The 27,841-nt window shown below is 39.5% G+C and overlaps 2 protein-coding genes and 1 long non-coding RNA gene across 4 annotated transcripts; 1 reads left to right on the top strand and 2 right to left on the bottom strand.

Moving 5' to 3' along the window:
- Positions 1–4,105: 4,105 nt before the first annotated feature.
- Positions 4,106–11,049, top strand: ccn4a (cellular communication network factor 4a). The gene is made up of 5 exons (XM_028035627.1): positions 4,106–4,366; positions 7,263–7,545; positions 8,564–8,818; positions 10,293–10,480; positions 10,555–11,049. The coding sequence occupies exons 1-5, from the start codon at positions 4,319–4,321 to the stop codon at positions 10,852–10,854; spliced, it is 1,074 nt and encodes a 357-aa protein (XP_027891428.1). The 5' UTR covers positions 4,106–4,318; the 3' UTR covers positions 10,855–11,049.
- On the bottom strand, positions 7,400–8,735 carry LOC114155643 (uncharacterized). Its single transcript, XR_003597800.1, has 3 exons — positions 8,641–8,735; positions 8,286–8,347; positions 7,400–7,518 (listed from the first exon to the last, which is right to left on the bottom strand). It is a non-coding gene; the product is annotated as an uncharacterized LOC114155643 (long non-coding RNA).
- A 648-nt stretch (positions 11,050–11,697) lies between the features above and the next one.
- ndrg1a (N-myc downstream regulated 1a) lies at positions 11,698–25,756 on the bottom strand. 2 transcript variants are annotated; one of them, XM_028035624.1, is made up of 16 exons: positions 25,601–25,756; positions 21,808–21,879; positions 20,193–20,228; positions 17,878–17,983; positions 17,216–17,336; positions 16,855–16,917; positions 16,693–16,753; positions 16,151–16,237; positions 15,844–15,900; positions 15,643–15,740; positions 15,512–15,568; positions 15,368–15,419; positions 14,955–15,002; positions 14,501–14,536; positions 14,117–14,168; positions 11,698–13,266 (listed from the first exon to the last, which is right to left on the bottom strand). In XM_028035624.1, exons 2-16 carry the CDS (start codon positions 21,859–21,861, stop codon positions 13,034–13,036), a joined length of 1,161 nt encoding a protein of 386 aa, XP_027891425.1. In that variant the 5' UTR covers positions 21,862–21,879; positions 25,601–25,756; the 3' UTR covers positions 11,698–13,033. The 2 variants fall into 2 exon arrangements, with proteins under 2 accessions (XP_027891425.1, XP_027891427.1); XM_028035626.1 differs by lacking the exons at positions 20,193–20,228; positions 21,808–21,879; positions 25,601–25,756 and adding an exon at positions 18,258–20,153 and having other exon boundaries at positions 13,034–13,266.
- Between the last annotated feature and the right edge of the window lie 2,085 nt (positions 25,757–27,841).

Raw genomic sequence — 27,841 nt, 5'->3', positions numbered from 1 at the left:
CTTGTTGCAAAGTGAAACGCTAAATTTGGTGACCTCTATGGGCAACTAATTGCATTGATTTTTGTTCAGGGGTATTCTAGTAAAGCATGTTGAAAAACAAAACGCATTCCACTTTTTAAAAACATATATCCTTTGTGGATGTCATGACAAAATTCGAAAATCTCACAATGTCCTAAATCCCAAAATGTTCCCACACTTTTTGAAAAGTAATTCATCTTTTAGGGGAACTTTTTTTCCCCCTAAAGTAGTTTCAAAGTAATTTTACCAATCAAAGAGGGATTATCGCCTTCACTTGACTTTGAGGCTTCAACGTTTCCAAAACATGGGTCGACTTTAGGACTTCCTGGTCAGTTGAGGGGTTTTTAATGAGGGGATTTTCAGTTTGAGCAGTGATGCAAGACTCAAGTCATAGATGATCAGCTACTATAATCAGGCCTTCATTCACACTTTACCCATCATGCTTTGCATGATTCTACCTCTCGTCCTCTTGAGTGTTGCACCCAGGGTTTTACAGCTTTCATGGTAGACGATTAAAATCTGGTTTGAGCTGACCTGTGTGCACAGAAAACCTGCATCAGATTTTCCTTTTACAAATCAATTGGACATCACACACCTAGATTTTATATTAATTGTTGAAACTTGGATAAAGATAATGCAATTGATATCTGTGAAACACTTTAAATAAAGTATTTCAACTTTTTATTCAAGCTTCATAAACTACTCCTAATAATCAGCTAAATTAGACTGAATTTGATTATATCTGGACTATGCTGGTAAGAACTGAATTCAATTTTCTTTTTCACTTGTTGTCACATTAGAACTCCAGGTTCAGTGCTTCTGTTCCCCCAATTCTACTTGATAAAGTAACACAAAGTAGCTGTGGAAAACAAAGTGAGGGATCCAAATAGAAATCATTAAAACTTTTAGTTTCCCCGAGTCAGTATTTTTCAGGGATGTTTATAAGATGTTTATCGATTTGGAAAGTTTATGTTCCCCCCCCCTTCTTCCTTGCAAAATCCGTCAAGCTCAATCAGATTGGATAGAAAGCGTCTGTGTAGTACATGAACTTTTAAGACTCGCTAAAGCTTCTCAATTGGATTTTGGCCCAGATGTTGACTGAGCCGTTTTAACATATGAATATGCTTTGATCGACGCCATTCATTACAGTTATGTCTCCACCACAGTCTCAGATCGTTTTCAGCCGTGACCTTCCAGAGTTGCCCTGTATTTAGCTCCACTCGTTTTACCATCAACTCCAACCAGTTCCTCTCTCTCTGCTAAGTAAATGAACATCTCCACCGCGTCATTCTGCCACCGCGCTCAAGCCTCCCATGAACTGGATACCACTTGAACACCATTGTCGCTGTCCAGAGTAATTTGCATCACTACTAACCGAGGAAGTGCGAACAAAGGAAAAAGTATGTCACTTTAAACTTACACTGAGATTTTCAGGTTTGTGGAAAACAGTCTTGAAATGGGTGAAATGGGACAAAATCAAATTATCTGACTGTAGTGAAAAGAATGAGTTTAATTTGAGGCATTTAAACCAAGAATACCGCACCAGCTTCCAAAGATGGAGGTGGCAGCATCATGCTGGAGGTCTATTTTGGAGGAAGATACTGTATAAACATTGAGAACTTTTTTTCTTTCAAATTCTTCAACCTTACCTTAAATCAAAAGATTTAATATTTAAAGTCTTAAAGCTTGGACTTGTGGGTTCCTGCTCCACATTCACATCCCAAACACACATCAGAGCAGGACTTAGTGTCGTTAAATCAAACGTTAAGCTTCTGGAACAGCTTTCCCAAAGCTCTGACATAAAATCTAATGACAAATTTGTGGGCTATGATTTAATACTGCGCCTGTGGTAGAAAACCAAAAATATTTAAGTGACTTTTATTAATTCTGCCAAGGGGAAAGGTCAAATATCCAGCCAGAATTACACCAGAAGGTCCGGAAACGTTTTGGAAATAATATTTTGATCCAGTGCCTGTGTCTTGTCATCATAAACAGGTTCAATGTTTTTTTTTCTGTTTTTAACACACCATAAAGAAGCCCAACTCCAAAATGACAGAGAGGAGCAAGAGAAGCTTGAGAGACAGAAAATGATGGAGAGTGTGAAGGAGTGAAAGTGGGCACAATATGCTGCACAGGGGTCAGGTCACAGAGGCCAAAACGGAGACGGAAACGCTTCTCAGATCAGCTCAGTGGCTGACAGCTCTCTGACAGGGATTAGAGGGCTCTCTGTAAATAATAGGGGTTCAGTCCTGGGGCAGCCAGCTCCTCTACAAAGTGTCCATTTCTCATCCGTCGCTCTTATCTTCTCTGTCTCCTCCTGGGGCCAAACCTTCTCACACACTTTTGGTTTTTCTCAGTGATATTTTCATCAGCAGCCCAGCAGCTCGGTATTTTTCTACTGAGAGGAAATAGTTTCACTAAGTGGAATACTTTTGGACCCTCGTCTGCATCTTCTCAAACTGAGACATCCAGATTGTCCGAAAGAATTGAAGAAAGGGGGAAAAGCTGAGACAGTGATGACATCATTGATTTAATGTGAACATCTGGGAGCCAGACTCATTCAGAAGCCTAATGTAGACACAGTGCGCAAGAGGTGGGCAACCTGTGTGGTTGGGTGACACATCAGCTGCTCTTTGAGGGGTTTTTTTATAACGGGGAAATAAGTTCCTGCAATATAGGAAAAAGTAACATGGGATGCTGTTCAGCAGTAAAGACCTACATATTGAACAATGTGTACAAAACCTTTTTGTCTCACAGTACATTAAATCAGTGTTACTGTTTATAAAATAATAAACCCCGTATGGCAAATTGCCATAACATATAATCAAACCATACATCAATCTGTAAGGATTTCTTTCAAAATTATTAACTGATTTCCTCCTTGTCAAATTCAAAGTTGGGACTGAATGTAAAGATATTTTGAACAATGGCGGTACAAGTAATAAATGTATTTAAGGTTTGCTTGTTAGGAAGCATTTTACACACATTAATTAGAAGTTTAAATAGTCGTTTTAATGTGAAATGGCTAGGTTGGGTGTTGAAAGCAGGTATATTCATAGAGTCTTTTTTTATGTTCAAAACTTACATTTCCCAGTTCCTACTTGTATCTTCTCTTTCTCCACATGCTCATTCCTGACTCATTCTTGAATATTATGTCAAGCTAATCTTTGACAATGTGACTTTATGCGTTTGAACTGTAGCCTTTAAAAATCCCACAACTTATTTTTGGTTGACAAGCCTATGCACAATTTGGAGGTATGTGCGCTTTTTGCTGTTTTGTAATTCTATGTCTTAGGCAGTCTTGTGCAAAAGTCTTGGTCAAGGTACTCTATTTATTATTGTGGAGATAGTAAATTTTTGATTCCAGCTAATTTTAAAAAAAATCTGTACTGCTCTCCTGTTTGAAGTTTTCCTATGATGTCTGATTTTCCATGTTAAACTCTGCTGTTTATCTCTTTGTTCTTTTGGACAGTTTTAAGTATCTACATCATGTTAAATGAAACACGGATTACAATTAAATAAATAAATAAAACAACCCCTTGCTGTAATGCTTCCAATAATTCAGCTAAAAAATGTGTGCCCGTCAAAGGTTTATACACAAGAGAACTACTTTGTTGCAGGCTTTTGTGATACAAGCAAAGCAAGCGCTATATTGCTTCAAAATCTTTGCCATATGTAATGTTCAACTGAAAAACACAGATTTGTCAGAAGAAATAAAACCTAAAGGTGCAATAACTCAGCTCCATAACACACAAACCTATAATTTGTTGAAGCACGTTTTTTTTGTTGTTTTTTTTTATCCATTAATCAACATTTAAAATCTAGCCTTATATTTGTTAGATGATATGCCTGAAGGATTGAGGATTATAGGACTGTTGGTCATTATGAAAAACAAGCCTGTTAAAATACACGTATGTTCTGCTTTTGAACTGAATTTCTATCCTTTCATGTTAAACTAAGCAAGTTCCAGAGAGCACAGCTGTCTTCCAGACACGCCTTAACCACCAGGGCGGCCCGCACCGTCAGGAGAGGAAGAGGAGGAGAAGAAGGAGGAGGATTTTTAGGTGAAAGTGGAGCAGAGGAAAGGAGAGAAAACTTCCCGCAGAATGCAGTTCCTGTCCTCACAGACCTTACGTTGGGCTGTCAGCAGAAGGTTTGGGATCAGAGGGGTGGAAGCTGCAGAGGATGACAGCTCGTGCAGAGGGACGTAGCTCACCTGCGGAGCAGAACCACGTTTATACAGTGTAAACAGAGCGGAACCGAATTCCCAATTTAATGCCCGGGCTTTTCCTCACCAGTGATGAGTTGGCTCCTGTTGTGGATTCTGACAGCAGCTGGGATTCAACAGGTGAGCTGAAGGGATTTTCTTCTCCCCCTGTTGTTTGTTGAATGAGTTATACCACTGTATTTATGACTTATTTATTTATGACTTCTGTGTGGGAGTTTTTATCATTTAATTGAGGAAAAGGCACTATGTCTATTGTTCAGGTGTTTTCTTTTCATGGATCATGATGCTTGACAATTTAAACAGTTTAACAGTTTCTCAAAAATATTTTAATTCTCTTTTGTACATCTGAAAATAAGTTCCCCATATTTCCATTATTAGATAAACTTGCAATGTGAGCAGACGCCTTGTGTGATTTCTCGTGTTATATTTTAGTGCCCTCTTGTGGTTTGTCCAAGAAATGCTTTTCATTTAGCTCTGATTTGTTTCTTGAATTTATACCAGTTCATGAACATCAATTACTGACCATCTGTTGGAAATTGTAAAGATATAATCAACAGCATTTTGTTGTATTTACTTGTCAAAAACTGGAACTCGTCTCTCGAGTAAAGTAACATAAATAAAGATAAAAAGATGTAAACGATGTATAATGTCATTTTAAGACAAGTCATGCACAGCAATAAAAAAGAAAAAACAAAAAAGAATTTGTTTTAAGAACTGAGTGGGAGCTGGCTCCACAAGACAGGAGTCGGAAAACCTAACACTCTGCCTGAATTTTCTGCCTAGAAATATTGAGAAGCCTTCAGATTTCTTGTGGGATAAGATCTTTAAGATGGACAGCAATGGTGCCATTGATAGTTTTATATTTGATAAGAACAATTTCAGTTCTGTTATTGATTTCACAATGATGATGTGTAGGTAAGTTTGGAAATGTTAGTTCGGATCTGTCTTGAACTTTAAAATTTTTCAGAAGTTCCTCCGACATCCAGTTAACAAATATTGTTAAGTAGTAAATGCATCAGTTAAGGAATGAGTGTTTCTTATTTTAGGTGCGTTTCACATAAAATGCTCTAGAATTGTTTTCATATCAGATGTAAGAGAAAAAAAAATCAAAATTAACTCAAAAGACTATTGCATTTGGAGCCCAATTATTACTCTCTGGAATAAGAATTTTTCCATTTTCTGCTAGTGCTTCTCAGTAAACAAAGACCTTCAGTATGCTGTGAAACTGTGTCACTAAATAGGTTGGCATATTAAAAAGGAATAGACATTTTTAACCCTTAAAACACAGTGCAAAGATTGGATGCACTGAGCACCCAATCTTCAAATCTAATGTAGATCCAACCTCCTCCTTGGTTCCACATCTGCCCTCTTTGTATGAGTAATAGTTATAAGAAGAGCTTGTATTTACAGCTAAAGTCAAAATTATTCACGTTCCTGTCTGATTTAGATTTAACTTCCGTTTAATTCAGCCAAAACCCTTTTCTGTGATAGAAAGAAAGATGGCCATCTCTTAGAACATGATAAAACAATGTGGAAAGTGTAACAATTTTGAACAAGAATAATGTAAAAGTTTTTCCCTAAAACATTATGTGTTGGGCACAATATTCATTTGAATAATCAGTGGGGAAAAGGTTTTTTTGGCCCTTCTTATAATTGCTGACCAACTGGTATTTTTATTTCAGCACTAAGCTAAGCTTGAGGTTGGAAGGTTTCATATCTGTTACCCTAATCTTTATGTTGGAACATGATTAATATTGGGGATAACTGTTCATCACTCTTTCTTTTGTAAACAGACGTCTGACTGCAGGCTAAATGAACTCCTCTGAGGGTTGGCTTAGTGGCACAGCTTTGATTAAAACTCATTAATCAGCATTAGCTGACAACATCACACTGACTTATCAATAATATGATTCTAATTGCAAATGAAGGGCTGACAACAGGATTTAAAAATTGACCAATAAGCTTAAGATGATTAAATATGTTTTACCATAATTACTTGTGGATTAGGCATGCAGGCGTGTGTGTAGGGAGAAGGGGAGGTGTGGGTGTGTGTGTGTGTGGGGGGGTGGGGGGGACAGGAGTGGGCGTGTGTGTGTGTTTGTGCTCATGTCTTTTAAAGATGTGAGCTAAAAAAGGCTTCGATTTTCTTCAGGAGAATGAGTCAATCTGTGATTTATAACTTGACTATATTTGGATCTGCAGTTATGTGTGCCGTCTCTTGTCTAAACTTTGCCAAAATATGGTTAACGTTGATGGTCAACTGTTAAGTCTTACAGTAAATCAGTTATTGCATTTTCTCAAATACATTCTGAAATGGAAAAAAGTTGGATTATTAGCTGCACAATTTGTTCTTGGACAAAATGCATTTCAAATTAAGATGGCTAAAAAACAAACAAACAAGTAACTTCTGATCCTGGGGCTGTTAACGCATCTCAAGTGATCTGTACCAGTCCATCAACAATGGAAGAGAAACTCTGATTTATTATCAGTATTTTGTAACCTTTTACCAGAATCACATCCATAACTAGACCCCGATGCAGATTTAATAAGATTATCTCCACAGGGCCTTGAGCTCACTTTCCAACCCTTGTTGAAGTTATTGCATAGTGTGACCACATATTAGTGATCATGCAGGCAGTGAATCAATTAGGGATGTGAGAGCTTTCAGATCAATCATCCATGTGAGCGTTATCAAAGAGGGTTGGGTATGAAGAGAGTCAGGATAAGGAATGTTACATACAATACTTGACACAATAAATACAATTTTCTTTCTGCAGTCCTTTTGCAAACTAAACAACACAGAATCTGGGATTGCAATTTTTAACTTTAGAAGCTTACTCAAGATTTTTTTTATGCAAAAATATAATCATAGCAACCAAGTTCTTGTATATATCAATAACATATTTATTTTTGCTGGAACACATTTGAAAAAACATGTTCATTATAAATTGCAAATTATTATTTTCAAGCACTCTTCAAGCTGTTTTTGTTTGTTTGTTTGCTTCTCTCCTTCCAGGCCTCCTCCTTGAATTCCACTGCCATGCCTCCTGCCCTCCCTTCTCCAACTCCAGACCCGTACAATGTGACACGGTACTGCAAGTGGCCCTGCGAGTGTCCCAAGGTGGCTCCCAAGTGCCCTCCTGGCATCAGCCTCCTCATGGATGGCTGCGACTGCTGCAAGGCCTGCGCCAGGCAGGTCGGGGAGGAGTGCAACGAGGCCGACACCTGCGACTTCCACAAGGGGCTGTACTGTGACTACAGCTCGGACAAGCCTAGGTACGAAAAAGGAGTGTGTGCATGTAAGTGTCACTCGCTGGAATAATCATCTGGTTTTCACACAACAGGAACAACTCAGTCCACATTTTCATATTGTATGCTACTTTGTCAAAAAATGTTTGACATTGCTCCTGTTTATGTAGTTTTAAAAGAATGCAGCTGGTATTAGATAAACAACACAACTGAATATTAATGTTATAAATAGCTACAAATCAACTCCTAAAAAGATATGCAAAGCCTCAATAAACCCATTAATTTACCAAATTATTATTTGAAAGTTACATCTTACTTTCAGAGCAGATTTATTAACTGGAACAAAATTAATCCATTGTAAGAAATATGAATGAAACCATAAATTTACATTCCCTGTAAAAAAAATAATAATAATAAATTCATAGCCATAAATACTATATTATTATGTTCTGTAGCTGATAAGCTAATTAATTATACAGAAAAATCATTTTAGTCTTATTAAATACAATAGTGTCAGATTGTATTTAAACTGTATCAGTGTACAGGGTAAATATTCTTTGTTATGGAACCTAAATTACACACTTTATAAAAAGGAATTAAAATAATCTAAATGATGCACAGGTATTAAAACTAGCAATCTCAGATCAAAACAAATGTGCAGCTGAGGAAGGTTGAGGAAATGAACAAGATGTTTTTGCACAGAAAGCGTCAAGATTATTTGCAAGAAATAAATAACTGTGCAAATAGCAGCAGAAATGTGAATAATTATGAAGCTGTTGAGATGCAACACCTATTCAATGTGATCTGATGGGGTTGTGAGAAGGAAACCGATCCACAGAAACTCACACAGGACTGAAGAACACACAAGCTGTACGTTCCTGGTCAGATCTATTGTTGCAGCATCTAAAGCTCCTACAGTAATTCCACTATAATCTAATGTCTGAATATATAACAAGGCTCCTCCCTATACAAAGACATCTGTTTATACAGTGCAGCACCATAAGCATCTTGCATTGCAGACTGAGCTGTTGATCTATATAACATGTGTCCACTTGTTGTTTCTATCAGATATGACGGGAACGGGCTGTGAATATGACGGCGTGCTCTACCGTAACGGTCAGAGCTTCAAGCCCAGCTGTAAATACCAGTGTTTGTGCGTGAACGGCGCCATCGGTTGTGTGTCCCTGTGCTCAGAGTCCCAGCCTCCCAGGGTTTGGTGCCAAAATCCACGGAGAGTCAAAGTCCGGGGGCAATGCTGTGAGCAATGGATCTGTGATGAACCAAAGAAAGGACGCAAGACAGCGCCGAGGCACGCAGTGGAGGGTATGACACCTAGGATAGAAATGGGGCAATAATTATTTTGCTGTTAATTTAAAATTTCCCAAGAAATCGTCTTCATTAGAAAAGAGCAAGATGATGAGGAATAACAACCTTGAATTTAGAATACAGTTGAAATGCAGAGATTAACCGATCTGTGTTGTGCATTACTCTCACAAGCAAATAATTTTATGTGGACATCAGCAATGAAGGTGTCAAAATTACAGCTATTAGAGTTGAAGGAATAAAATATAATACCATTTTCAGTCTTGTAAAAATCCAGATTCTGTTTTATTATGTAAATAATTGTTTGCAGAGTGCTGTTGTTTTAAGTGCGCACTATGCTGTCATGATCAGACACAAAAACAGGACAGAAAATGTGAAGAAAAAAAAACACCTTCAGAAGGTTAGAAGTCATATTAATAAAGATTTTAAAAAGTTACTATTTAAATCTGGGCACAAAGGTAAAGAAATTAGGAGAAGATTTTAAAAAAATGCTGCACTGCAAATTATTACTAATTTATCTGTGATTCCTATAGAACTGACTTTACAAAGGAAAAACAAAAGAACCTTTTTTCTGGTTCTCTCGCTGTACTTTTGCAAATGCTGTTTTCAATCCAAGAGGATCACAAGATTTGGGAGTGTGTATGAATTTGTTCATCCAAACCTTTTTCCCGTGGAAACCCCCACACTGTTTTTTTGGGGTCACTTCCAGGTTCCAGACAGTTAGAGCAACAAAGCCACGAAGGCAAGAAAACCAGAGCAGATCTTGTTGGGTTGCACACGTGGACAAATTAGATCCAGATGCCAACACTAGACAGTGGGTCTTGATGGCTTAGATTGGAAACAGATGCAGTACATGAAGATCTTGTGTTATATAATTTAAAATTAAATTATATTTGTCTAGTCCCAAAGTACAATCACTCACGACACCGTGTTAGACAAACAGATCTAATTCCAAGTACCTAAAGTCTATTGCTGCGATACTTGTGTCAGTGACTCTAATCATTAAAGGGAAATGTGTATTTTCAATGAGAACAACCAGAAAGAAAACACAAGGTTAATGGCAGCAATCATTTCAAATAACACATAAATAGACAGCAGTAGAAAAAAACTCCCTATGATGATTTGCTTTTTAAGAATAGAAAGGTGCCATCACTGTAAATGCAGTAAAAGTGTTTCAGAGGAAACCATGTCAAGTTAGAGGATTCACCGGTCGGTCAAAAACCTTGAACTTCTTTAAGTCAGTCATTAACTTTATTTTTGAAAATGTTTAACATGTCACGGCCATGTTGCGTGACAACATTATAGATTTGTTTGATGGTGACTATAAGAAAGGGTTGAATTTGAAAATCAACTGCTGACCTGACATTGCACCAAGTGAAACGGAGGATGAAAGTGTAAAACTGAACCTTTTGTGTTCAAAGCCATTTTATGTGCATGTGGCATAACTCTTTGCTTCCTGCTCCTGCTAATCTAGTTTTTCCAACTGAGAGCTGGCACAAGAACTGCATCACCCAGACCACCTCATGGAGCCCCTGCTCCAAGACCTGCGGCCGCGGCCTGTCGTTGAGGATCTCCAACGCCAACGATCAATGTGAGCTCGTCCAAGAGTCCCGTCTCTGCAATCTGAGGCCGTGCGAAGTAGACATCACCAAGCATATCAAGGTAGACATGTGCACTTTTAGCGTCATCGAAGGTTTCAGAAACCCTCAGTCCTAAAAGCTTCTCTCATTCCTTAGCCAGGAAAGAAGTGTCTGAATATCTACAGGGAAGGTCAGCCCTCGAACCTCACCATTTCTGGCTGCACCAGCAAGAAGTGGTACCGACCAAAGTATTGCGGCGTTTGCACCGACGAGCGCTGCTGCATCCCGTACAAGTCAAAGACCGTCGACGTGGAGTTTGAGTGTCCAAACGGGACCGGATTCACTTGGAAGATGATGTGGATCCAGGCGTGCTTCTGCAACCTTAGCTGCAGGAATCCCAATGACATCTTTGCAGAACTGGAGAGCTACTATGGTTACCCAGAAGTTGTGAACTAAAATGTAGCAATTTGGCAAAGAACACTCCTTTTTTTTTTTTTTGTTTACTTAAAGACATTTTGAGTTTTTAAAGGTGCAATCTATATTTTTTTCTTTTGGAAAAAATTGTAAATATGAAATGTGTCTCCAACACGGATTCATGTAGTAAGAATATTTGAAGAGGTAAAACAATAAAAGCCTATATTTAAAGTTTAATTTATTTTTGTAGTTTCTGATTAACGTTATGCATCTATATTGGATTGCTCCCTAATCAAGCATCTTCTCAGCCTGAAACACACATTTTCCAAAACTATATTTTTTTAAGTTTTATATGTTTTGGAGACTATGCCTACCAGCCTTGCAAATCTCAGATTTGGAAAATGGTTCGACCTCAGTCTGGTTGGACAACATCTATGTACATCAATTTTGAAAGGTCATAAGAGTCTCACCCAGACTTCAATCTTTGACTGGGTCCATCTAATACATTTATGGGCTTTGCTCTAGCAGACTGTCCCACTCTTTCAACTACCACATATTCTCCCACTTAAGCTGTGGCTCTGGTGACTGTTTTATAGCCTAACCATGTGTTAAACTACTCTGCAACTTCATCCGTCTGGTGTAGTCCTTGGTTTTCATGAAGCCATTTGTTCATTGCTCTCAAACAGGTTGTGTGCATATTTGTGTTGGACCATCACATAAAATTCATTGAACTTTAATTTCTTTAAGAAAGTTCAGTGGCTGCAGATATTCTTGGAAGGCACTGTTGACATTTTTCCTGCATTTTACCCTTGTCCTTCAAAGTACAGAAAGTAAATCAATTTTATAGTTACATTTTGAAATATGCAATAATGCAACAAAAGGGAATCTGTTACAAGTTTTTTTATTGTCATTTTTTAATAAATACAAACCGTTATATCATTTTTAATGCTATTTTTTTCCCCTACATCAAAGAGATGGTTTGTGCATGGTATCTTTACAAAGCTGCATTTATGTAATCTGCAAAGTAATATGTTGCTGTAGTGCAAGTAAAATACAGGAAATGGTATCGGGTAAGTTCTATGGCTATCCTCATGTTAACATGTGGACCTCTCCGTCTGCACTCACCCAACAAATCCAAAAGCCACACAGGAGCATCACATCTCAAAAGCGAACAATTTCATGGCACTTTTTTTGTTCCTTTGTGCTTGATTGCATAGAAATCAGCATACATATAGCTTGGGAGGGGGAAAAAAACTTAAAGAAATAAGCATATATGATTGAAAAGCTTGTGTGAATTTGCATTTTAATTCATTATAAAGCTAATTCTTAATGAAATGTTCTCAGAAAAATGCTCAGTCTTAATTCAAGTTGTATTTCACCTGCAAACAGTAGGTTCGCATGGAAATCTTAAAGGGAGCAAAGGGGAACTAAAATAAAACCCAACACCTCAGAGATAACAAACACCAGCTGAATAAAATTATCATTTACAGAATATTCTGAAAACTTTCTCCCTTAACTTGTGAAGCTACAGATACAATGAGCCCTTTACAATTCATCCATCCGTCCGAGTGCTTCCTCGCTCTCTTTCCCTTACGACTACAAATCTGTTCCTATGCACAAACGACGCCACTTGGAAACATTAGAGTAAATGATCAGACAATTAGTGAGAAGAAAACAAGACATTTACAGGGGGGTAAATTTGAGAAAGCTGTGTCGAAACGTGGTAAGAGTAGAGGAGAAACAAAAGGAATGCTGGATTTTAACTCTGCTTAAATGCGAGAGAAATAGTTTACAAGCTGGAGTACTCTTAGCCACAGCTTTCTCTGATATTCTCCATTTTAGTGTCCCCCAAATGCTGCGTTGCCTCCGTTTGCTCTCCTGCCTGACCAAAGAGTGCTGATGTTTTGTTGGGGTGGACGTGTACGAGTCCCTGAATGACAAAAACAGTTGACCACAACCTTTAATTCTAGTTATCTTCAAATGTAGACATCTCAGCTGCAGTGGAAGATCTGCAAGCAAGAGTCCTTTGTGCATTTTTTTTTTACATGTCACAATATGTCATGTTAGTGTCCCTGTCTGCTTTAAGAGTGTATGAATCTATGTGTGTGTGTGTGTCTGTGTGTATAATTAAGAGGCAACGCAGCACAAAATGAAGGGACCTTGAGAGGTTCCTGTTGTCTGCAGCGGGCACGGGTGTTGTGGGAGGGGCGGGGCGTTCACTTTAGCAGGAGACTTCAGCGGACTTGGGCCCTGACTGGTCCACGTTGTTGTTGGCTGTGCCGTCCGTGTGGCCGTGCTCGGTCGTGTGGCTGCGGCTGCGGCTCCCCTCGTTGGTGTGCGAGCGCGAGCGATTGCCATCGTGGGTGTGGGAGCGCGAGCGGTTGCCATCTGAAGTGATGCTGGAGCCAGAGGCGGTACGGGAGCGAGCCAGGCGGGTCATGCTGGCAGAGGGCACTGACAAAGGAGAAGCACAGTCAGAATATGGAGTCGACTAAAGATTTAGCTTGTTGCCAATTAGAAATAAAGCCATTCAAACCAACCAAGAAGTTGTTAATCACAGTTTCTTCATAAGTTAGAACGCAAAGAGTCACCTTCTGTGTTCTTGCTGCAAAAGTAAAACCCAGTTGGCTTTACTGACTGTTCTAATTGACCATGCCAACTATTATTAGCCATAGAAGCCAATAATGTGCTTTTTGAAGTTTATGCATTCCAACACTCTAGCAACTAAACAAATATGCACAGATCTAGCTCTTCATGTTTTCATGCATTTAATTTCTATTAATATCTGACTTGATTCAGAACTGATTAAGGAAAACAAAATGACAAGCTTTTAATTTCTGCCCAAATTATCCGTGCATCTTTTGTGGAAATGAAACTTGAATTTTGTGGTACTGAAATGCAAAATGTTTTAATGCTAAAGTACTTTTTTTTTTTTTTTTTACTAGCAAAGCAGCCTTTATACATTTTGTTGCAAGGTTGGTGGCTACCAAGAACCTTCTAGGTTCACACATCAGGTGGCATTCCAGTTCATTTTTATAACATTGAAAATATAAAAAGTGGTCCTAAGTGGGAGCCTTTGCTTTAAACCACATAATGTAAATATACATTTTTAAGACTTAAGTTCATTAAATGAGGTCTGCAAACCATTTAGAGAGAACAAGGTGACCCGTTAGCACAAACTTCTTCATCTCACCACAAGATGGCAGAGGCGCCTTAGATAGGGTCAGGTCAGTAACGCTTTCAGAACAGTTCATCTCATCACACACCTAAAAATGTCAAAACACCCAAAACTTTGATTACTTACTGTGCCCCATTCCCTGGATGAAGTACTTGAAAGCTTCCGTCAGCTTTCCAGGCTGCAGGGAGGAGCAGAAACACAGATAATCAGTCTCCATGTCATAAATAATCACTCAGTTTACATAAGACATCAACACGCTCCATCTCTCCCTCCAGCAGCTTACTGAGAGATATGACAGCTGCTACAGGCAGGTGTAGCTCAGTGAGCAGGATTAAAACCTGACGACTGTAGTCCATATCTGCCTCTTCCTAATGCTCTTACATGCCACCTTCTTACACTACTGTCCACCCACACGCACACATACAAACACAGACTATATGCACTCCTTATCCAGCCACAGCCAGTTTGCCCTGCAACAGGAACTTCTATTTGAAAAACAAGAGAACCCACCTGGTCGACCTGGGGCATGCCTCCGCAATCAGCCATCTGGAAAAGAAAAGAGAAAAACAGAAGCAGTCAATACCTTCCATAAAAAAGACACCCAAGATGACCCATTTTACCACCTTGTCCCTCGCAATTGTGCTACTTTAGAGTTTCGACGGTGAATCTATTTTTCAGTTCAGCAGCCATTTGATTTTGGTGCAGCCGATAAAAAGGTTGCCAAAGGCGACCAAAAGTAGGTCAGCTGATGCAGATTGCACAGGCAAAGTGCATATGCAAGGACATGTTCAGCTGTGGCAGCGCTGGTTAATATGTCACCAAGTAAGTGCTGACCCGCTGGAAACTTATCAGCTGAAGCGTTTCCATCAAGGCTATTATAATCTTAACGAGAATATGGGAGGGGAGCAGGGAGGTCCGGAGTGGGGTAATGAGTGGAACAAAGGGGACTGGACAGAACTCTCACCTTAAGGAGGGTTGTTTTTGTGGGGTCCAACTTGGTGTTGCACTCCACCTGCAAGCACAAACAAGACCAGTTTATAAAGGTTCCCAGGAATCCTGACCATACCGCAAATAAGATAGTAAAAGCTTTTAGCGCTTATATAAATAAACAGTTAGGGGATTTGAGACAATTCCTAAGCTACGAGTAAACCCAGCAACTCAAATCTCTTGACTTTAGGAGATTAAATCTAATCTGAGTCACTTGATCTTTGTTCCTAGAACCATGTTTTTGCACAAGTGGAGTTCAAATGTTGCCATAATGCAACACGTAAACTGGCAAATCTTCTCCCCTCAACAGAAGACCGAAGTGGACAGAAAGCACTTTCAGGCCGTTATCTGTAGCACCAGCAAAGTAATGAGTGACCGGCCTGAACTCACCACAGCATCCACAGCAGGAGAATTGTCGCCGACCACCAGCAGAGAAGGGCACCTGGATGAAGAAAATACAATCAGTTGACCAATATTACAAACTATTTTGTCCTTAACCTCACAATTAAAAAAAAGGAGGCTGCCTATGCTTACTTGAGAGTTCTGGCATTACATCCAGGGACCGGCCTCTCAATATCCAGATCCCTCCGGCTGTAGAGAGAGGATGAGAAAATCAGCTGCGTCTTGACTTGTTAAAACCTTTGACAGAAGTCTTATTCTATTACCTCTCGTAGGCCTTGACAAAGAGATGCAGGTTGAACTGGTTCATGTTGTTCAAGATATGATGGCGGAATGTAGCGATATGGTCATGGTTGATCTCCTCCTATAAAGGAACCGAAAATTACATGTTAAACTTAGAATCCTCATTCATGACCATTTTAGAAGCCTTTTGAGATTTACAGATATAGAAATGGGAAATGCTGTACCTTTCCAAAGAGGTGGGTAATAATCATATCAGGCTGAGCATGGGTCCAGCCACTGATCTACAATTAGACAGAAAAACAATGTAAATAACAAAGAAAGTTAAAAATTATCTTGCATTGATAGATGTGCAATGAGATCTTATGGTGTGAGATTTCACAATATTGATAAACACCCCCCATCCCTGTTTCTCTTTAGAGTAAAATTGGTTTTGCACAGGGCTAACTCGTTGTTGTTTGATGCAGGTTTCTGTTCAAGCTACCATCAACAGTCAAGATGTACTGACATTTTTGCTGTTCTTCAATATGTTACCTTGTGGGCAGCCCAGTCCATCCATCCCTCAGCACACGGGTTGATGTTGATGAGCATGAGACCTTCCGCCATATTTGGATAGTCCAGCTAAAACGGAAAAGAAAAATGAACTGATAGTGAGTGATTCTGTTTTAGAGCGCAAAATATCTAGTCTCTCCATTTGGTCATTTAAACTTAGGAAATGTAGATGTTGCTGCCTAATTTTAATTAAGATCCATTTCAGGTCTTCAATGTTAGAAATGCGAGTCCTATGCATGTAGTAAATTCAGCCACGCAATAATCTGAACTATTCTGTCCAATACGGAGTTAAAAGCTGTCTCCAACAGTCTTCCATCAACACAGAGACTTTCTATTGAACAAAGTGCTAGAGTTGAGCCGATCGGCTACATTCCTCAGGCTTTTGTGGCTCAGGGAGCTTGGGTAATAAGCGGCCTTTTGAGACCAAAATAAGCAGAAGGCAGAAACACATTAGCTGCTAATCTGAGATTAATTAAAACCCGAATTATGGAGTGTGAATGGGAGAGAGCAAGGTGTGAACTTACGGCGAATCGGGTCAGCACGTATGCGCCGGCTCCGATGCCCATTCCAATGACGCTCTTCAGGCTGCGGTGCATAGAGATACGTGGATACTGTTAGAACAACGGGTTAGAGAATTCCTTACATGAAACAGTGAAAGGCTCTTTGGAAACTGAAGTTCAATTTACCCAAAGTGCTTCAGCACCAATGGGAGAGTCTCAGCAAGCTGGTCCATAGAGGGATACTCGTACCTTAAAAAAAACAGAACAATTGAAAACTTTTTAAAAATATATAGTTAAGCTTATAACAGTATATTGCTCATTATCAGAACACCACCAGTATTCTTTTCCGCTTTATGCCAGGATAGCGTTACCAAGGGCCAAAGCACCAACATCAAAGCAAGAGATTACAGAGATAAACGCCTGCCCTAGCGACACACATGTTAAACCAGGATGTCCCAAGTACATCCGCAGGAATCCATCCATCTACCTGCACCCAGTCAAAGGTCACAGACTGCCTGACACAGACAGTGTGTGTGTGTTGACTCACCCAGTGGAAAAGGTGTTGGCTCCTTCATGCTGCCCCAAGGCGTCGACATGACACACAGCAAAATGCTGCATGATTTCCGCCATGTCCTCATGGTTGAAGAGCGGGTCCCAGCAAGCTTTGTCTGCACATAAAAAAAAAATTAAAAAATTAGCAGTAGTTTATAAGGGCGGGACTTGGATTCTGAAGAAGTAAAAGGGAGTATCCAGTTACACAATAAGTAAAGATGGGAGAGTTAAGATTCAGTAATGCAATGGAGTTTAAATAATTAAGCATAGATATGTGGGGCAGTGACCACACAAAGGAAAGGTTTTCAAAAGCTACAATTTCAGAATTGCTTAAATTTTCTACCACATCATTCTTAAGGTTTAAAGCTTAAGAAACAAAAAAAATTATCAAAGTTTTCCCCAGGTTTCTGAAGCACAGAGTAAGCAAAATAATTACTTTGCTTACATTATTTTTTTTTATATATTTTTTTTAAACATGAGCAAATCTTGGCGTTCTTCTGCTACTCAAGGTTATCATATCATGGGAATCTTATTCCGACCCATTCCTACTGTGCGTAGATAATCTGATCACACATGGCACAGTCATTAAGAACCCCACCGGCTTTAGGAACAACAGATGTTTCACTCAGATAAAGCTGAGGAAGGAGCAGGGCTTACGGTTCAGGCCAATGTCATGGAAGGTAAGAATGACTGGTCTGTCCCCTTTGGGAGAGCCCTTCATCGTGCAGTGGAGTCTTCCGTGAGGAGTCTCAACATCGTGTTCCTATAGATGCAAACAAACATAAAAAAAAAAAGGTATTTTTCTTAAAGCCAGCCAAAGCTCTTAAAAGTGAAAGAAGAGTGTCAAGAAAGGCAAAACATTTTCTAGAAACTGATTGAAATCATCATATCATTTATATTCCAATAGCCACTTTGCTTAAATCTTCCCCAGGCTGTGAAAATTTTACCAATTCTTAAAAAAAAGTAAGACAAACGCATCTAAATATGGAGACTCATACCAATGCCATCCACTAGCAGCCTCAATAAACTTTACTCACGCTGACTTCAATTTCAGCAACGATCATTTCCACATCAGAATCCTCCAGAACCATGTTTGCAGGACTCGAGTTCTAACACCGCTCGCTGTTGGAAAAAAAAAATGCAACAACGCAGACTCCCTTCCGAGCTACAGATCTCAACACTTGGTAAGCCTCTAAAGTTGTTCAGCCCTGTGCCACAAGCTGCATTTTATACCCTTGCTGCTTACCGACCGGCCTTAAGCTCCACAGCCTCCCAGGGTGCCTTGCGGGCTGGTCAAAACAAGCTAATTCTAGATGAAGACATCCTTAAATTGGATCAGCCAGTGTCGGGCAGAGAGGGCCATCAGTCAGGGAACGGAACAAGCGTAAAGATGTGTGTATGATCAGAAATGGTAGATGAGGAATATATAAAGGATTGACAGCTGCCGTTATTCACCAATACATTGGAAAAAAGTCTAAATCAGGAATAAAGTGAAGACTATTAATAGTATTAAAACAGGACAAAACTGTGTTTTACAAAATTAAAGAGCCAAAAAAAGGGGCGGTTTTATAGAAAATATTATTTCTATAGTGTAAGTTATAAAATATGAAGGAGAGCAAAATTAGGTAACCTAGAGATTAAAAATGTGTCTTGAAAGGAATCACAACTATCTGCCTGTAAAAAAAGTAATATTGATTAGTATAGTTGAAGACTACTTTATGAAAAATAACCGTACAAATTGTGCAGCATTGTAGGAATTTCTAATAGTGTGTACATCCCATGTACAGGATGTGACAGGAATCCTCACATCTTGTTTGTCCCGTCCCCTCTGCCATTGCAGGGGCCGCTCAGGCACGTAGGCTACAAAGGCGGGATAATCCCTCCACATGTGCAAGAAGATGACTGCACACCTGTAACTGCGTATGCCTACCCAGACACGGTTATTAAATCCATAGAAGTAAAATGCAGCTGCATGACAATGATTTTGTCGCAAAGGCAAGCGACGTGGAACCAAACAGCATGATGTCGTCCCCTTCACTAATCCTAGGTCACTAATTATCGCAATCAGGTCACCACAGATGTATGGCCTAGATACTTCCTAGTGACCCAATCAATTAGTCAAGTCAGAGGAATTCAGGAGTCAGGGAGTTGCCCCGCATAAGAGCGTCCCCCTCATGAGGGCAATTCCCATATTTGCAAGGGTCTCAAAGGTCCAAGAGAAGCACCTGAGAATGTTGCAAGTCGGCATTGAGCCAATGGGAAAATGACTGAAGGTGATGTTGTTTCTAATTTTAGGAGAGAAAAATAATGCAGAGCAACATTCCTTCATCGCTCTGTAACAGCTGGGAGCCGCTACGTCTCATTAAAACAAACTTCTGAGCCGAGAGACAGCACAAGCTCATACAGTCAATATAAACTTTTCGGGGGGAAAGGTCCAAATTGGGCCAAAGGGCAGAAAAACACTTTCCAATGGGACTCCGGATTTAACACCTGAACCCGCGGGAATTCATTTTAATGAATGAAGAAAATAGTGAGGTCCTACTACACCAACTGTAAGTGATTTCTTTTTTACAAAAAGAAGGATTTTGGATTTGAAAAGCTGCATTGGTGTAGATATAACCTCACACACAATACCACAGGTGCATGCATGTCCTTTTTCAGATGTACAGTAGTTAAAAGAGACTTCATCACTTCCAGTAGCTTCATCACTTCCAGTAGCAAAACCTTAATTAGATTTATCTAGAAACAAAAACACTGCAGAAGAGAAGATAAGTCACCAACCATGGTGGATAAAACTTTACAGCTAATGATGATTGACACTGAATGGGAATGATTACCCTTCATATCAGGCACCACACACAATGGAAAAAAAGAAATAATAAAGCATAGTGCAACCTAAACGTGCAAAAAAAAAACAACATGTTTTGGCTAGAGAGAGTAGTAATGCAATAAATCTGTTTGTGAAGCCGTACCTTGACAACAAGTTGCAGTACAGCCTCTCTCAGGCCCTGGAAGGAGAGAACAGGTTAATGGAAGGATCAACTTAATGCAATTACAAGAACTAATTGAATTTCACAAGAGCCTAACCCTGTCAATGAATGCAGTTTGACTTTTACTGCTACATTCATCACTGACAACAGATGGTCTGTTCTCAATTTTAAAAAAAGAATGCGAACTGAGATTCGCTTTGCATTTTCCAAGGAAAATTTTTTAAAAAGTTACAGTTATTTAGATTCTGAAATGCCTGTCATAACCGATGGACTTGGCTTCATGGGATTCCATTAATTTATAATGTTTTTAAAAAAGCATAATTTTGAGTTTTTTCTGACAGTATTCTACCCCTTCAAGTTTCAGGAAATTTAGCCTTATGATTCCTGTAGGTTTGTTGACCGATGTGCATACAGCAGTCCAATCAAATCTAGAAATGAGATTAGCTACTCCAGCTGCTAAAGCATAACCCTGCCTACATCTGCTGCAGTGCCCAGCTGGTCAGATGGCTGTAAGACACATTTGACTGTTTGATAACATATTCTGTGGCAAAAGGGGGAAAATAAAAATGACATTAATGATATGGGAAAACACCATGAATGTGTGTAGACTGATGGACTGCCATCCAGAAGTGATGTTTTCAAAGATTGCCTGTTAAGCTGCTGACTGCAGAATTATAACCTAAACAGATAAGCAACAACTTACACAGCTAATATCAGTTTGTGAGACTGTCACTCTATAAGAACACTAAACTTAGAGGAGTTTTAACTCTGTAGTTCTGCTGAAGCTTATGCATTGGAATCAAAAGTAGAGTACATATAAGTTATGTCATGTAAGCAGCCATAGGAATAATTGTTGTTTCATATTTTTAAGTATTTAGTCTAGGAGAGCAGGATATATTAAAAAAAAAAACAGTGAAAAAAAATCTGTTGAAATTAGCCAACATTTATCACAGTCAGGGATCTGCATTTATTGTGTTTAATCGGAAAAATATCAAGATCATACTAATTGATGACTGTTGTCACAACAGTGTAACAAAACAAATAACTGACAGCAGGGAATAACTGAGAATAACATTAAATATTAACATACTTAATATGAGTGTAGTTGTGTGCAGCTCAGTGGTACAACGGCACCACTTACAGTAGCTGGTGGACAGTAGTCCATTTATAAAGGCTACATTTTAACCATCATGGCAAATTTGCATGTGTGGGGTTCTGACTCTATGCAGCGATGTGTACTTTTGAAATGCTTTCCAAACGTCACTTGTAGAGGTACCACAAAATTCTGCCATTAGAAGTCCAGATTGCCCTTTCCTGGGGGCATGAAGTATAAAAACAAAGCAGCACTGCCAAATACTGCATGTTAGCAGCGCGTTTTGATGGGACTATTTCACACTGCAATATTGCCAAGACAGTTGTGATTCAATGAATTTGAGACTCCAGGCTAAATCATCATAGATGTCTTTGATTAAAAATTTTGAGCAAATGCCACAAAACTGTTTTTGGTTGTTGTTTTTTTTTTTTGGCGTATACCATGCCAAGACCTAACTTTCCAAATATGTGTTCATAAACATGTATTGGCTTTCGGCATACATACCGGTAGTTCTCTGTCGACCAACAGGGGTTTGGCCTCAACTTTGATGTCATCCATTGCAGATAGCTACAGATTCTGGGGAATGACAGAGAAGAGAATAATTAGAAAAGGTCCAATGTGAACTTCAATGTTTTCTGAAACTAATATTTCACGAGAAAGTGCAGCTCTGTAACAGATAATACATGAAAGGAATTTCGGATTGTTCTTCAGCTTCTAGAATAGTCGCTCTCCCACTCTGCCAAATAACTACTTGAACATTAGTGTGTGTTTTTCTTTTCGGTACTACAGTACACAGCCTCAGGTGGAAATTTATAAAAAATGTTTTAAAAAAAACAACCTCTAAACACTTGCAGTTGTGACTTGCATGTGGATCATGTAAGGGACCACACCTAACAGCCCACACTACAAACATAGACGGACTGAGTGTGAAACCTGGTCGACAAGGCGCTCAGGCAACTGGCAGAAAAAGAGGAAATCTAACTGAAAGAGGAGGAGGAAATGAGATCCCAGTGACTTTGACCCCCCTCCTCTTAAGCTCACTTGAAATCAACCATATTGAACTCAAGATTGTCATCGTCAGAACTGCTAGAAGAATTTGGCATTCGAGAGCGGATGAATTTCACAACACTAAAGCAGTGTTTATCTGAAGCACTGCAAGTATGAAAAGAGGAAGACTGAATATAAAACAAGGAAGGAGTGGAGCCATGCAGATCATGCTGCTTTGTTGGAGTAGAGAACATGCAGGCTGCGACTCTGCATGCAAATCAAATTAGCCTTTTAAAGGGGATTCTTTGTACACTTGTCTGGTCACTCCTGAGAGCCAGAGGCGAGCCATTTCTCTTTTCTCTACAGCTGAAGGGAGGCTGGACTGACCAGGACTCATCCACATTCACAGGAAGCAACCGACACCCTGGTTCCCAGCAAAACTTCCCACCCTCTGACCCATCTCTATGAGCTTTCCCCAGCTTTCGATTGCTCTGGCTGTGTTTGCTTTTTCCAGGTTGGCACAATGTGCTTTCACAATGTGCATTCGGAAAGTTAGAAAGCTCTAACACACAAAAAAAGAACTTATAAGGTTTCCCATTAAAGAGAGAGATAGTGATTGATCAAGTTTCATATATAGTGGTCTGACAGAAAACACCCACAAAGCACACAGGCGTGCACACACACACACACACTGCTAGTGTATGCTACTCTGACTGCTAAAGCAGTCCAGCGCCAAAGCCAGATGAAGAGGAGTGTCGAACAACAGGTTCATTTGTCTGCAGCGATCCAAAACAGGACCACCGCTGCACTGCAGGAGCTTTGTTGAAGAGTTCAAGACACCGGCCCCCGCTAAGATTCCTCAGTCATGTGAGAAAGAAAAGCCACAGTGAAAAGAAAAGACAACTGTTCAGGGCTTCCTTTCTGGGCGGTAAGGTATTAGAGAAAAAGCTAAATGAAACAATTACTAACAGAACTGAAATAAATTAGCCAAGAAAGAGGCCATACTTCATCCTTTCTTCCACCACCTGTTAATTTGCTTGATTTGCTTAGTGTATGCTTCACCTGGCCAACAAAGAACCATGCAACATAGAGTAGCACCCAAAGGTCAACAATTGGTAGAACCTCAGCTTTTTCCCCTTGACCGGCTGTGAACGGTAATCAACTAGTTTATTTACTGAAAATGGAACAAAACGAGCTTCCACCATTTTCAGTCTACAAAAGCATGAGCAGAAACATCCCCCCGTGAAACTCTTATTGGTGGGACATCTATCATTGAGAGATAGGAATAGTAATCCTTCCATTTCTACCACCACTTCCATAAAGAAACTACCGCACATTTTGTTCCTCTTTTATGTATTGTAGATCTCAGGAAATAAAAAAAAAGTCAGAAACAGCAAGAAAAAAAAAAAGCCAGAAAAATCAAGCATCTCCAATTATTTGGTTTGCTTTACATTTAGAGTGGAAGCCAGAAATGAGTATTGGCCAATAAAACCCTGATTGGTGCATCTAATATTTTAATGGGAAAGAAACTTAAAAATAATTTAAATAACAATAATCTTTTGGCTACCTCCCACTTGTGTTGTTTGTGCTAACATTTTCTTCGAAGGGATAGTATTGTGGCGCTGCTGAAAGGAACTCTCCAATGCAAACTCTTTAACGTCTTCTTGATGTTCAGCTTTGGGATTCATAATTGGACCACAGATTGTCGAGGGGGGAGACTTTTGAAAAATAGTGAACTTTAGAGAAAAAATATTTCCCTCAAAACTGCTTTGGTCTGGCTGTAGTAAAAGTGTCTTATGCAATCATGAACAGGAAACAGTGGGAGGATGTGTGTTTGGGATGAGCTAAAATGTGGTGCTAAAAAGCAAGACGCACCAAAGCCAGCGCTGCAGCGAATTTTCAAACAGGCACATTCATGGTGAACTTTTTTAACGCAAAACTCTTAGACATGGGGCTATTTTCATAAGAAAAATTATTCTCCTTCTTTACTTAGACGATGTGGTTAAGCTCCATGGAGAAAACTACTATTACATCAATGCTCTCACTTTAAATCCAGAGATGACGGCAACAACAACACTGATTTAAATAACAACCTGGAGTTGGCAACCAGCTCAAACTCAAAGTCTTACAGATAAAGACCCTGAGCACAAGTTGGTTTCAATAAGACCAACATGTACTGACTAGTTCAGGAACGTGACAAAGTTTTGGAGCGGAGTCGAAGCTAGTGAAGTGCCCTCGCGCTGTTTGACATCCACAAAGCCATCTGCAGAAACAATGATTGCTTCTCTAATCTTTGGGAACTCACTTAATCTGTCAAATCCCTGGTTCTGAAATATCAGCACGGGTCTCAGCAGCAACTGAAGCGCCAGCAGGGCCTGTCAGATTAAGCTGCTGAAGACCTACATTTTCAGACAATCACAGATAAAAAAAAATCATTCAGGACTTTGTTTTATCAATAGGGTCACTTAAGGGTTGACCAGGCCCTAAAAAAGCACAAAAGAAGAGAGGAGAAAACATGACAGCAACAGCTGGTGTTTTTGTGGTATGGGTCCTCCTGATACACAACTCACTAGTACTTCTGAGGTCAGTCCAATAATCTATTACACACAACACAAGACCGGATTAAGCTCCATGTCAACATTTGAAATGCCTTTGAATCTATATAATGCAACGTGGAAATTCAGCTTCTCAATCCATCTTTTAATGTATATTTTGAGCAGTAAAGCCACAGCACTTCAGTTTCCATTAACCCAACGCATGCTTTGTTTTTGTTTTGTTTAATATTGTGGCTTGATAGAAAAAAAGAAAACTGCAATGCGTCTTATCCCATATCATTCGTAGAATTTCAAAAATTCAAAGTATTTTCTGGATGGGCGCACGCCTCTAGTGACACGTGTGGAAGGGTCCTAAACACTTCAGCGTGTTTCTGCAACAGGCAACGTGCATTTTATTTTTCCTCACCTGCAGAAAAATAAGAAATATATATATATATATATATATATATATATATATATATATATATATATATATATGCAAGCTGCAGATGATCAACCATATGACTTTCTTTATTTATTTATCTCCTAAATAAGACACGCAGAACACGACTTGTGCATGCAACTTACTAAACACATGCATAAATAGGACAAAATAAAAAAATTATTGCACACTCGTGAAAATGCTAAAGTTTCGCTTTACGCGTAACTAATCCCAACGTGGTCAGACATGCTGCGAACCCCTCACACAGAGACAGCGAGAAAGCGCCACTGGGTTCCCCTTTAAAAGTTGAATATATTCGGTTTCACAAACCTACCTGTTGCTTCAACTTCTGATTGTCCCGAGTCAAACACCCAGCTACAAAAAAAAAAAAGTCCACAAAAACTAAGCCTTGTCTTGTGGCAGAAGACCTGCTTTTGTTTACAACGCTCAGCGTATGCAAGGCGGATGTGAGGGGGAATGTTATAAAGCCTGGTGGGGGGAGTGTGCGGCCCTGCCCACTTCCTTGCACCGTTGTGTCTATTGGGCAACAGCTGAGGGGATTGTTCCAGCGGTTTGCTGAGTAAAAATGCTCAAAAAAGTGACTGGGAATGTGCTGATTTTTCATCACAGTTTGGACACTAAAGTATGAGAAATTTCTACTTTTAGAGTTACCCCTCCTTAAAATGTCATGTCTCTTTTATTTGCATCTCTTGCGACCTAGAATTAACCCCAGGCTAACTTCCAGGAAGTGCATTCCTGCAGTATTGACAGCTGACATCTGTAAAAAAAAAAAAAAAAAAGGATTTCAGGCTGTGGCTCCAAGGGGCCGACTGCAAGGAATGCAGCCAGGACATCAACCTCAGTTTGAGGCCAAGGCAAGTCTGTACAAAGGGAAGCCCTTCCCTAACCCTTGGATAATTTCCCCCTTTCTTCTCAGCCTGAAGTATTCATCAGCTGAAGGCTGCAGAAGCAGCTCAGGTCTCCAGATGTTCCACGGACAGTAATCGTCACCTTCACAAGTACCATCGAGTCACTTTCCAATCTTTACTTACATCCTTTTCAAATTCATTACTTTCTTATATATTCTTCCACGTTTTACATTAAAACCCACAAACTTTTCTGTCTTTTTTTTTTAATCTGAAAAGTGTGGCTTGCATTTGTATTTAACTTTCTAAACTCCAACACCTTTAAATAAAATCCAGTGCAACCAACTGCCCTCAGATGTCTCCTTATTGAAAAATACAGGCCTGTTTGCAATACAATCTTAAAGTTTTGGTTATAAAGCATTGTCCTCTGGCTTTGAACATCTCACGCATCATTTCAATCCATCATCTAAAAATGGAAAGAGAATTAACTATAAAGCTACCAAGTGGGTAGGATCTGTAGATATGACAAACGCTAGTTGTAATGTCTGCAAGTCTAGCATTCAATAAAAGAAAACAAGGGCAGTTTTTGCAAGAAATGTATCAAAAGCTATTTGAAGTTTGACATTGGAGACACATCACACTTATAAAAGAAGGTGCTCTAGTCAGATAGAAGCAAAAGTTACAGTTGGGAAGAAAAAAACCTCGCTCTGCACATCAATCTGAACACATGAGAAACATTTTGGTGGCAGCATTATGCTATGGGGATCCATTCATTTTCAACAGGGACAAGAAAGGTAATCAGATGCTAAAAGCAGGGAAAGGAAACCTGTAGAGGCGGCCAAAGAACCAAAACTTGAGAATGTGATTATTGCAAGGCAGTGTGATGCCTGCACTCGATGCCCTCATCGGTGGTTTGGCAGTTGGACAACAAAGGTCGCAGAGGTCATCAGAAACCCGAGCTCTGGCCTTTTTGGAAAAAGCACACACCAGTATTTGCAAAAGAAAAAAAAAAGTTGTTTACCGCCTAAATCCCTTTACTTCTCGACTAAGCTCACCATGCAGTTTAGGACTCCGCGTGGAAATTTCCACACCTGCAAGAACGCCACAGAGAATCTGCCAAGAAGTCCTAGTATTGGCAACGGGGAGTGTGAAAGGTCCTTGTCCGGACACAATAGGCGCAGTGTGAGGTTGTAATGCGAGGCCTTCACTAGGAACACATCAGACAATGGGAGCATTCGAAGGCGGATATAATCACCGGGCAAATTTCATATATCACTTCACAAGGCACTACAGGCTGCAAAAATGAAAAGAATTCATGGCAAAACATTAAAAAAGCACGAGTAAAAATGTAGATTTATTGAATTTGGTGATTTTGCATAACTAGAAGCTAACTATTATTATGACTCACAGGTTTTTGCAGACTGACAGAACTAAATGGAGCATTCATGGGTTGCAGGATGTCACAATACCTGATAAAGCAGGTGGACTTTAGCCTGGCTTATAAGTGCAGGAAAGACAGAACATATACTAAGTTTGCACTGTGACACACTTTGTAAAATTTAAAACAATTTCAAGTTGCAATTATTTTTATCACAAGATTATTATTATTATTATTTTTAAATATAATTCCACAACTTTCTTTGCACAGATGTTGGAAGTTTTTTTGTAAATGCTTCGTCTTGACCTTTAGGTGTTGCTGGATGTTTTCA

This window comes from Xiphophorus couchianus, chromosome 13 (assembly GCF_001444195.1).
Source record: "Xiphophorus couchianus chromosome 13, X_couchianus-1.0, whole genome shotgun sequence".
NCBI lineage: Eukaryota > Metazoa > Chordata > Actinopteri > Cyprinodontiformes > Poeciliidae > Xiphophorus > Xiphophorus couchianus.
The sequence above is the reverse complement of the archived record's forward strand: the minus strand, read 5'-3'. Positions and strand labels throughout refer to the sequence as shown.

Bases quoted from the DNA above. Each gene is read 5' to 3' on its own strand.
- ccn4a (XM_028035627.1), top strand. From the start codon at position 4,319: ATGAGTTGGCTCCTGTTGTGGATTCTGACAGCAGCTGGGATTCAACAG. The intron at 4,367-7,262 runs GTGAGCTGAAGG...CTCTCCTTCCAG, and splicing joins CAGCAGCTGGGATTCAACAG to GCCTCCTCCTTGAATTCCAC. The intron at 7,546-8,563 runs GTAAGTGTCACT...TGTTTCTATCAG, and splicing joins CGAAAAAGGAGTGTGTGCAT to ATATGACGGGAACGGGCTGT.
- ndrg1a (XM_028035624.1), bottom strand. From the start codon at position 21,861: ATGGATGACATCAAAGTTGAGGCCAAACCCCTGTTGGTCGACAGAGAA. The intron at 14,537-14,954 runs GTGAGAGTTCTG...TTTCTTTTCCAG, and splicing joins CAAAAACAACCCTCCTTAAG to ATGGCTGATTGCGGAGGCAT. The intron at 13,267-14,116 runs GTAAGTAATCAA...CTCCTTTGTCAG, and splicing joins CATCCAGGGAATGGGGCACA to TGCCCTCTGCCAGCATGACC.